The sequence below is a fragment of the Xiphias gladius genome, chromosome 3, assembly GCF_016859285.1.
Source record: "Xiphias gladius isolate SHS-SW01 ecotype Sanya breed wild chromosome 3, ASM1685928v1, whole genome shotgun sequence".
NCBI classification, from domain to species: domain Eukaryota; kingdom Metazoa; phylum Chordata; class Actinopteri; order Istiophoriformes; family Xiphiidae; genus Xiphias; species Xiphias gladius.
The window spans coordinates 9208133-9220172 of record NC_053402.1 but is presented as its reverse complement, the minus strand read 5'-3'; the positions used below and the strand labels follow the sequence as shown (position 1 = coordinate 9220172).

General features: G+C 40.1%; 1 protein-coding gene across 1 annotated transcript in view; it reads right to left on the bottom strand.

The window, feature by feature from the left end:
• Window positions 1-1589: 1589 nt before the first annotated feature.
• The window catches only part of LOC120783766 (protein shisa-8), a 94414-nt gene continuing 83963 nt past the window's right edge, over window positions 1590-12040 (bottom strand). The window contains exon 4 of the mRNA XM_040116983.1: window positions 1590-2986. Within this exon, the coding sequence (XP_039972917.1) occupies window positions 2490-2986 (497 nt within the window). The 3' untranslated portion in view covers window positions 1590-2489. The remainder of the gene's footprint in view (window positions 2987-12040) is intronic.

Genomic DNA, 12040 nt, shown 5'->3' with positions numbered 1-12040 from the left:
CATGAGGATGATCTGGAGTCATTTCACTTTGATGGTGGACTGGACACAAACGAGTAACTAAATTAAATGGAAGGGGAAAGATAAAGGGGAAATACGCCAGCTTGAACTATACCAGAATTTTCCTTTAAGTCCAAATCCTCCACAAACACCTGAAAAATTTCTGTATTTAACCAGGCAGATGTTGAAATCTAGCCCGATGTAGAGACAAAAAACAAACAGTGAGCCTATTGTTTGGTGGTATTTCCGAACCATCAACAGCTTGCTTAATGTTAGCCCCGTGACTGCATGCAAGTCACCAGAAGTCCTCAAAAAGAAGCTGCTGCTCCAACACTTAACAAAACCAAGTGATTCCTGAATGCAGACTAAGCATTTGCTAGCCAGCTAAGAAGACACATGTAGGTAAGAACAACATGCAACAACATGCACCTCCCACTAACTCGTGCATTTATCCTCACCGTCTCCTCGGACCTCCAGTACCTCTAGCCCCCAACACTCCCAGCTGAGTCTGTCCACTGAACACGGAGAGACCAAACAGCTATCAATGCTCCAACAAACTCCCAGTCCGTTGGGTGACCCCAGACACTGTAGCGGGCGCTAATTCTACGACAAATCTACTGAAAGCACACAGTAGGGGAAGAAAGCAGGAAAAGCTGTACATTAGGTTTCTAAGTTTAAATATTTTAAAGTGACTGTATGTAACCATTGTACAGCATGCAGGCTATTTTATACTTGTTTTTTTGTTGTTATAGATTTTATAAGTATGTCGTTATTCTGATAATCAGTGTTTTAGAAAGAAATACAACCAATCATCAACAAGGAGCTGTGCAGACTGCTCTGTTTCAAGTTTTGAGAGGCAGTCCCTGGTCTGTATAATTGTTGAGGTTTGCAGATGTGCGTGCGCCTCTAAGAAGCATGCAAAGTACCTGGAATTAGTAAAATTTCAAATTGTAATAACTTATACTTCTCCTTACTGAAAAACATAATCACATTATCGTAATGCCTTAATAAGTCCAACACTCTCAATAAATAATATTTTATGTCTACATTCAAAACTAAAAATTTGACCATTCCAAAGAAAGAAGCTCTTGTTTGAATCCATTCAGTTCAGGAACTGCTCTTATCTTAGGTGCCAGCAGTCATTCATTGCAGCTGTTAAAGCATTTCATGGACAGTAAATTGCAGTGCACTGACAAGTGGTTTCAGCCTCTCAGTTATCTTAGCATTGCAGCAGTAAACACATATATCAAACAGCTGTGTTTAGGAATAGCCATACTGGGACAAGGTGTTCCTGTAACGCACCACTGCTTTCTCTTTCTACATCCAGACACACACCATGGTGATAATCATTAGTGTCTGATTATGAAATAATATCTTAGCATGTGTCTGTTGCCAGAAAACAATAAAGTGGATTTGGAGGATGTACTGTGATCTGTACTCACATATCACAATTTTATGTCCTGGTACAACAAAATGCCTGTACCAGCATGCAGGATTGGCAGATATTTCTCTGACACATACAGTCTCATTTCGAAAAGAGAGAACGCAATGACCTTGACCTTTCTGGATACAAGGGCTCTTTTTCCCTTTTTTTTAAAGCATTGTGACACATCTGAAGATTTTTTTAGAGATAAACATCTGTAGCAACACAATAGACAGTGGCTAGATTTAGCTGCTCAACAAACTGCTACAAATACTAACCAGAAAGCTTGCTTATTCATTTTCCCAGTTTGTGAGGATCAGTGTGTGGAGAGAAAGTGTGTGTGTCTGTGCGTCACTGTTCTCTGACACTGCTGGGAACCTTTTGTAGTTGTTGGCAAGTGTGTAGTGTGTGTGTGTGGGTGTGTGCACATGGTTCCGATCCTTCTCATCTCATTTTCCCCTGGAATGAGATGAACCCCCCCCGGTATAAATTGCCAGGCTGATATCTCACTCCCCGGAGGGCAGGAGGGCAACAGGAACGGACAACACAATGGCATTGTCTCTGCTGTTGGGAAGCCAAAGTCTTAGGGGAAACACTCCCCTACCAGCCTCACTGATAGCCTTGGAGTCTGGGTTAGTTTGTGGACTAAAGAGTGTCTTGTGTGTGGGATTTGAACATTTGCATGTGGTATTGTTGAAGTGCAGGGGGGTTGAGAGGAAAAGGAGGACAGAGCTGTGCCAACACACTGAGAGAGCACTCAATTATTTAGAAGAGCCGCTGGGTTCAAAGAGTCACAGCCAGCACCTGCCAATGCACCACCTTCACAGCTTATCTGATGCTGCTGTTGTTTAGATCCAGTGGTCTTAAAAGTAAAGAGATATCACTCACATTATTATTAGTACTGTCAACACTGATGAGAAAAATACAGAGTTAAAAAATTCCAGATACGATATTTCTTGCCCCCGTCTCACCAATACGACTGTGGATATAAAAGATATCTTAACATTTCCCTTCCAACTCCAACTTCCTTTGTCTCCTCGTCTGTCGATTCACCCATTTACCCCCATGTTCAGACGGTGACTTCGGTCTTGCTGTTGGTGGGCAGTCCCTTGTGCTTGGGGTGCATGCGTGGCGAGTGGCCATAGCCCAGTGGCTGCGAGAAGAGCTCGGGCAGTGTCTCGATACTGAACTGCCTTTTGTTGGAGTAGGCCTGGCGACGGCTGTTCTGCTGGTGCAGTGGCTGATGCTGCTGCTGCTGGATGGGGTGATGCTGCTGCCCCTGGAGGCCCATGTGGGAGGCCGCCGGGTGCGGGACATGGCTCTTACTGGGGTCCCATGCTTTGAAGGCCGAGCTGGAGGTGAGCGGGTGGGTGTTGGTCTTGGAGATCTTAGGCTTGGGAATTTGGGAGGCATTGATGGTGATGGCCAGTGGCGCGTGGATGTCGGGCGGTGGGAGGAAGGGCTTGTCCTTGGGATGGAAGTTGATTGGCTGGAAAGTGGGGGGGGACTGGCGATGGGTATAATCTACCATAGGGTAGCTCTTATAGTAGTCTCTTGCAGCCGTGTCTGGAAGATGGGTGGGGGCAAAAAGACATGGGAGGAGGGGAAAGCAAGACAGAGACATGGTTAAATTATAACAATGAGAAGTTGAGATGATTAGTGATAAAAGCAATCAGTAGTGTATGAGGGTATGAAGCTGACAAAACTGTAGTTACAATATAATAATGATATATAGAATTATTATTCAGTGCAAACTAGCAGGTTTATTTTTAAAAATGGAATTGTTGATGATGGAAAGGTTCACCACTAACCTAAATCTTTTCATATTTATATATATTATATTAAATAGCCATGGATGGAATATGGAATATAATCTTCACAATGATGTTTTCATTATTATATAGTCACCTGAAATGAAGAATTATTGTATTTTTCTTTCCTTAGAATAAGACCTTTATATATACAGAGGGAACAGTTCCTCTTCCACGGAGCCTGCAATGTTTCTACAGTAGCCCAGAATGGACAAACCAAACACTGTCTCTAGAGAGCACCTGAAGGCCACGGTAGGTTCTTCTACACACTTGGAAAGGGAGGGGTGAGGGGTATTCAATTGGTTGCAATCTGCAACCTCACCGCTGGATGCCACTAAATCCTACACACTGGTCCTTTAAAGTGAACTTAGTGAGACACCTTGTTTGGTTAAAGTCACACAGGTTAACAAATAAAAACAACCAAGGCAAAGTAGGCGAATCCTTTGAAGTTGTGCAGTATGCGTGCATCCACGAGGATGAGAGTGTTTGGACAAAATTTTTATTTAACTGAACGCTGAATTGTCTATGCACTGACTTTAGAGTTAAAAGTACTAACAGCACCAGAGAGAAAACAACTGACAATATAAGGGAAACAGCAGTATGAGTGAGTGTCGGGCAAAACAGTAAATTTATAGGGAGTAAAAATAGAGTGGGTTCAACATGTCGAGTCAGATTAGCGCAAGCTCCTTGAGTGGAACTCGACTCTGCTGTTCGGTCATAACTGCTCCCCCCACACCCCTCATACACACTCTGCCCTAAAGACACTGACAACCTTGTTTGCTTAGCCTGGTTTTATTGGTCCCTTTTTCCTGGAGAGAAATAGTGTGAAAGAAATTAAAAATATGAATCTGCATTATACTTTTTCTCTCACTGCTTCATAACATAACAGGACACAACTGCAATCAGCCTGTATTATATTTTTATGACAGTGTATGTTTTCCTATGTATCTGATCTTACCATTATTACACTCCAAACAGTCACATAATAGGGTTATGTCAATAGTGTGGTCAGAGGATGAATGACCAGTTGAGATTAATCTGTTGTAATAAACGTCAATGAATGTGGCTTGCTATTAGTGAGTGTTTATGCAGGCGTGTGTGTTTGTGTGTTTTGTCTGAAACATAAATACAACTCAAAAAAAGACAATCTGCCCTTGAAAGCATATTTGGGCTGCTGTATATTTGTACCACTGGATTGCTTGAGCTCTGAGTTTTGTGCTTGCAGTTTAAGGAATGTAACCTCTTGTGTGTTAACATGCATTTTTACAGCACAGTATGCTCAATTATTTGTTTACAAGGAGAGTTTTTGGGCACTATTCAGACAAAGAACACGAACAGAAGTCATCCAGATTTATTGATTTATCTGAAGTATGTATTGAAAAATCACAGAGTTTTGCAGAGGCCTGCTTTCCCTCTGTAGTTACCGCTGCTGATTCATTTCTAATAAGTTACAGCAGCCAAGATGACTGACAGCACCTTCTTATAATTGTATTTCCAGGAAACACCTGCAGGAGTAGTCTCACAATCACACATGCCAGAAAACTGCCCAGTGCTATCACAGTCTGGTAATTGCTTATTGAACACTTCACATGTGGGTCCATTGTGTAACTCCAGGGCACTTCAACAGCAGCTGTTGAGGAAGGAGACGGAGTTGCCAGTAATCATTCACTCCCTCTGTAAAATTCTCAATGCTCGTCCAAGGATTTAAATACAATCCTGATTTTCTCAATGTACCGTCAAATCACATAAGCAGCCTAAATTTAGGTTCAAGTTTAATGGTTTATAAATATAGCAATTGGTTTTATTAATTAGAGATGAAAATGTACAATTCAGAGATGAACAATTTCCACTGCCAGGACCAACAAATCAACCTTTCTGCACAAGGTAGAGGACCTGGCCATCTAAGTAGTAACCAACAAGATGGTGCAAGAGAGCAGCTAATTTCTGCTAAGATGAAATTTATTTTGCATCCCATGAATTTTCATCCCGCTGGAGAATGCTGCTGGGGTATTTATAGTTCACATCTTTGAGATTTTCATGAAATCAGACCCAATTTTTCCTACTATCTATGGTAAGTATTTTTTTCTGCATTAGCCATTAGATATATTTACATTCAGTAATTATTCCCTCTATAAAGTAGTTTTTAATAGTAGTGATGGAGTCCACCATTCACATTAAAAGCAGCAGCCACAGGAAATGTAATTTAATTGTCACATAGTTAGCTATAAATGTGATCAGTTATCAAAATGTGTCTGAACAACAAGACAAGGTCCTTGCGCTGTGGACTTGTGGAAGGGGATATAAGAGACATGAAGGGAAGCAGAGAAAGAACAATGACATAAATCAATTGAATCGTTCAAATAGCAGAGCAATTAAAGTGGCCTATTTTATGAGGCATATTTTTCTTCAGAAAGCAATGAAATTACACAGTAGTGCTGGCTAGGAATGAGGGAATGAATAGAGGGACTGATTTGCCTTAATTTAAATTTTTGCAAGATAGGAAGGGGTTGAGAAATAGTGTATTTGTGTGTCTGCATGTTTGTGTCTATGGGTTCATATGTTTACACACGTGTGTGAAAATCAGGCATTTTGCAGCAAAGAACACATTTACATAAATTCTTCACTCATTGAAAGGGGAGTAAGCCGCTTGATATGTGTGTGTCTGTGCAGTGAAGTGCATCATGTGGTTTTGGCAGTGGAGAAAATGGGGTGCCTGTTCCTCACAGTGACATGAAGACATTCTTTGGATGTCAGCAGTATTGCTACAGATAGATAGATAGGTTGTATATGCAGACTGCTGGACAAACCCTGGGTGTCAAGAACAGGTCGGTTTTCCTGAAAAATGTTTGTATATATATACATTTTCTGCAGTTTCATTATTTATCAGATTGTAGGAACTACCAAGTATTGCTGTAGACACAGTATTCCTCTCCTTGGCGTGATACACTGCAGCTGAAGCTACAGTACACTGACAGAATTTGAACTTAAATTGGTCCAAATCTCTGGACAGGGTGGGAAAATCTGGGACAGCTGAGAAACAATGAATTAATCACACCCTTTCTTCCCCCAACAACTGCTGTTGCTGTGCATTTTAGTGTTTCCACACATGTTGCCAGCAGGAGCACCTGACAGCAGAGTCCTCTGTGACAGTATTATGTGCCTTCCTCTCCATTTCACAGACTCTCCATCTGCTCGTTCTTCCTCTCGCTCTCTCTTGTTTTTTTAATTCTTTCCTTCTGTATTTTATTCATTTCATGCTCCTAAACATTCAGCCTTTGCTCTCTATCCAGCAGCCGCCTAAAGCGAGGCCCGTGGGCCCAATCTGGGCCACCACATTATAACTGCATAAGTTGGGCCCTCTGAAGGATTTCAGAGTTTGACAACATACTGTATTCTATTCGGTCTATTTCTAATGCCATTTAATTATGTTTGAGCAGTTATTCTGGGGGAAACCTGCTCAGTCTAATGCAGTTTAACACAAGTCACCGTGGAACAAGAACTAAAACACAATTATTTCTTAAGTACTCCACACTTTCTGGTAGTTTTCGGCATGTAGCCAACATTTATATTTTATAAAAGGCAGCTCATATTTTCTGTCCATCCACTTCGTAACTTCTATGTGCGTTTTTAAACCGGTAGTTGTAAATTCATTTTATGAACTTTTAAGGTGGTTTTTGCCCTTTTCTGTACTTAACAAGTTGTGGACAACACAGACTATATACTGGCATCATTAATATATAGCCACATGTGTTGATCTGCATCCTTAACCTCTTAAACGCTCAATTTCGCCCTTATACTTCCTTTTTTCCATATTTCCCATGACAATGTGCTCTGTAACTGCTTGTTCAACACTTCATTGCAGCTATATGATGTCTTACAATTAATTAAATATTTAAACTCCAGATTCCTGCAGATTTTTAAATTCACTGCAGCAGAACACCACATCCTACAAGAGAATCCACAAACTCACAACTAACAAATGTTTCCTCAAATAAGTACATGTCTACCTCACTATAGTGAAGAAAAATTCAAGGATCACATTGCTATGCTTTTCCTCATTAGTCTATTTAGGTACTCGGCTGATCACTGCATATAAAGGAAGCCTATCAGGAAGAAGAAAACATAAAAAACAAACAACTTTGAAACAGATAAGGTTGGAGGAGCACCCTCATTTTCAAAGCCACCTTTTGGAGTATTTGAGATCACCCTACCTCATGTAATCCACCAAAACTTATTTCACTCATTCATTGACCTGAAGCACTTAGTAAGTAGACTGGCACTCAGTAGAGAGCATACCTCTGCTGAGGCAAAAATTGCCGTATTTCGCAATGTTAAGGAAAATGATAAGAAATTCCAGGATCCGCCCCTTTAACCAGATCCGCACCAAAATTTAATGGGTTCTTCCCTGGCCCATGGCCCATCCCTCCACCAAGTTTGATGCAAGTCGGTACAGTACTTTTTGCGTAATCCTACTGACAAATAAACAAACCAACAAACAAACAAACCAACCGACACGGTTGAAACATAACCTCCTTGGTGGAGGTAAAAAAAAATGCAGTATCCACACTGCAGAAGTATTTAATAATTTAATCTCTCACTGAGTCTTAAAGTTTTTCCCCTAAAGCAAGTAAAAGCCTTTATCAGTGAGTCTAAGGAGAAATGTTCTTGTTTCCATGACAACATTTTGTGAAGTAACTCATTATGTAAAAATTTGGCTTCTATGACCTTTTAAAACTGGTGTCCTAGGTGATCTTGCATAAGCAAATACTGAATATTATTTAACTTGAAAGCCATTTTTTTTTTTTTTTTTACAGTATCTCCACTAGTACTCAGACTGTTGGATTGTTAGACTTTAATTACAGACTTCAGGCTGTCTTGGCCCAGAACTTGGGAGTCCTAGCTTCCTGGCACAGTTGTCTTTTCTCTTTCCTGTAAACCAGCTGCTTATTGGACAGTAGACTGGGTTGAGCTCAAGAATCACACATGAAGTATTTGTTTGTATTTTCAAACTGCTTCCTCAATGAAAACAGCTCCAAGTTCCATGAAACCCAAATAGACACGAGGTTAAGTAGTAGAAGTAAAAACAAAAATGAACAACCAACAACCTGGACCAGCCCAGATTAATTTCTCGAAGTTTATTTCTTCCTCCTCTCACTCTGAGATTCTGTTTGTTCATTCTCTGTGATCTCACTTTCTTAGTCTCTAACCTTACGCATATTTATCCCATATTTTCTCACTGCCAGTCCACCTGTAATCCTTTCAGTACTCTATTTAATATAGATTTAACACAGCTGCTTGGGCAGCTGCTGTTACAGGACACAGCAGGTGTCCTGTAACAGCACACCTGCTGTTACAGGTTACTGGCACGGGTTTGCTGCCACAGATTATCCCGACCTCTTTGATCTGTTTTGTCCTTCTTCTTTTCTATTCTTTTTTATTCCTTCTGTACTTCCTACTTCCTTTTTTCCATTTCACCTCGTTTCTTGCTTTGCAAGACAGATTTTAGAAAAAAACACAAACTGTAAACAGCTGCAATGTGTTTAAGATTTCAAAGCAGCTTGGTCCAAATACCTGCTGTTTCACCTGGCAAATGGTCAGCAGCCCCATCCAAGCTGTTGTGTGTCCTAGCCATGACTTTGTCTACACAGCCAGGATCTCTGGACCAAGTGGCTTGTTTATTGCCCAGCGAGAGAACTGATAAGCATGTGTGAAAAGATGATTGGATTGTTTGTACATTCATGTCTCTGTGTATAATATGTTGCCAGTTTCTTAAAGTGAAACAACAGAGGTGGTGAAAATTAAAACATTATTCCTCTATTCATACTTGAAGGAATAATTCATCCTTTTTAGGAAATATGTTTATTCAAGGTTCAAGTTTTTTTACTGTCATTTCTAGAAGCAAAATATCAATTCTCATGGAAAAGTTGGGAGGTGTGTTGGGTGGCTGGCCAGGGTGTGCAAGCTGTTAAAGATTCTCATAGCTTGAGGGGAGAAGCTGTTGCAGAGCCTGGTAGAGGTGGTCCTGATGCGCTGGTGCCTCCTGCAGGATGGTAGGAGGGTGAAGAGGGGGGTGGGGTCCTTTATGATGCCTACCAGCACCTTTAAAGCTTAGCTGTATTTACTAAAAGATATGAGAGTGGTATCAGTCTCATCTAACTCCCGGCAAGAAAGCAAATAAGCATATTTCATAAAATGTTGAAAAATTTCTTTATAATCATGCAACACATCTACTGAGTGGGGTGAATGAATCAGAAAAAGAAACAAAAAAAATAGATCCAAATGTTCTGTCACAATGTGAATCTATTTTATGACATATACAAGTCTTTCACAGTAGAGTTATCTCCCCAGGATTCATACTTTATATGAGTGCTGCCAAAGAAAACAGATCCAGTTTAAGTTTCATTTTTGATGCCCACTGCCCTGAATTTGGGTGCTGGGCATGGTCAAGAAGAGAGGACGATTGATTGTTCATATTATAAAACACTTGAAAATAAATACAATTTATGCAATTTTTCTTCCATTTTATTTCAGCGTTTTCTTTTTTTTTTTTTTTTTTACTTCTATTGTCTTTATTTGGAATCTATCAGTGTGTCTACTTCTATGTTGCATATGCATGTGGCTTTATGCACGAATGAAGACAGACAGAAAAAGCTGATGACATAGACAGTAATAGAAGAGGAGAATTTAAGAGTGTGTCAGAATATACTGTATGCATATTCATCAATGAGAGGAAATGTCGGACGTGCTTGTGGGTTGTACGTGTGTTGTGTCAGTTGTCAGGAGCATCATTAAGAACATATCCCTGATGGCAGAAAGCACGACACACCAAAACTGTACTGGGACAGAGGCCTAAATACAAAAGTGTGCTTGTGTGTCTGTGTGTTAGATAAAGACAGAACAACAAAAACAGAGGAGATACCAAAGAGAGGGACACAAAGAGGAGCAGTTCATCGTCTGTGGGTCATCAAACAGAGACAGAAGTAAATACGTACAGTGGGGACCAAAAGTCTGAGACTGCTGTCGAGAGAGGAGCACTGCACCTCAACGTGTGAAGTATTTTTCAGTGAAATCCTGCTGATGCTCATCCTTCAGTGGTTGGGGGGATGCTGCTGCTGCTGCAATCGGCATTTGTTTCTCTCTCACTGAGCAGAATAATGAGATGAGCTTTTCTCTTTCCTTCTCTTCTCCCTTTCAGTTAGTTTCCTTAGCTCATTTTGCTGGCCTCAGTTTTTCTTTTCATTGTCTTAATTGACATTCGGCTCTGTTCTAGTCTATTTTAACGCTGATTGCTAAGAACATTTTTCCAAAACTTTCAAAAAACCCTGAAAAGGCCCGTTCACTGTGGCCTCTGCAGTAAGTTATCACTTCAATTTCTTCATGGCTGCAATTTCCACCTGTGATTTCTAAAAAAATAGATTTTACAGTAATGATCGAAAACTAAAATATATCTAATCTAGAATTAAGCAGGACTTAATTGACTGTTGACTAAACATAGCTTAGCAGTGATAACTTTACACCACAGGCTTACGTTTGGAATTTCTTCATATGTTGAAGCATTGTGCATCTAGAGTTTGGAGGGAGGGTTTTTTTTTTAGCCCTTTCAAAACCAAAAACACAATAGTTACAATATAAGAAACGGATTAAAAAGCACATTTATCTGCTCTAACGTAACCTGCGTATGCTAGCATACCCCGCTAACTAGCTTGCTACCTACAGCAGTAAGGCCAAGCAGCATATACTGTAATTTGGTGACTATGTTATTAAATATTTATTTAAATATTATAGGTTATGTTATAGAAAAATGGCTTGTTCATGACTATTTCATCAGTTGTGTAGTATTTTTATGGTGTGGAAGCCAGTCCTGGAAGCTATCAGAATTTTATTTTAACGTTAGAAGCTCTTGCTCTTTATTGTATTTATACTCCAGCAACCCGGCAACCTTACCTGAGATATAGCGTTACCTTTGCTATACATATCTACACCTGGTCAGCCTTTTTCTCTTGAAATGTGAAAAGTGAAAACACAATGTTTGTAAAACAAACAAGTATGGAAGCTAAGCAGCCACAGAGTTTATATTGGAAAAAAATAAAGTAAGCGCCTGATATTCATATCTATAAGATTTGTTTTAAAGAAACACATTAAGCTAACGTTAGCTTAATTAGCTAGCTCACAAATGCTGATAAAATCTGCTGGAGACAGTTAGATACCACTGTCTGAAATCAATTGTTGCCAGTGTTTCAAAAATTATTAAGAATTTCGAGCAGCCACTGTTATTATTTTAAACTGCATTATTTGAAGTGCAAACTGGAGGTTTGCAGCTTTGTCCTCCAAAACTTTGGATGTCTTATGGTCTTTGGTTTCTGTGTCTGATACTCTTCAGCTATGATGGGAAGCCCTGTCTCCATTTGCATATTATGTCAATAAACAGTACATACACGTGTCAAGCTGTTGCTCCTCATCATCGTCATTGTGTCCTTATCTGTCTCTGATCTGCAGTGATCAGAAGATAGAATGTATGTGTGGGTGCGTGTGTCCCTTATGTCCCCTTGTGTGCCTTTACATTAGGGAGAAGTGTGTTTGAATGTGTGTGCGTGTCAGTGTGGCCAGAGGGAAAGTTTGAGGCCTGAACTTGCTGTTTTACTCTGCTGCTGTCCAGACTGCTGTCACTCTCCGCCCAACAATGCCTAACTAATTTTGTGTGTGTGTGTGTTTGAGTGTCACACATGTAAAATCACCTTGGTGATTTGTAGAGATGCTAAGATTAGACTCTGTGTAAGATTAGTACAAAAAAAGACATGTACATATATTA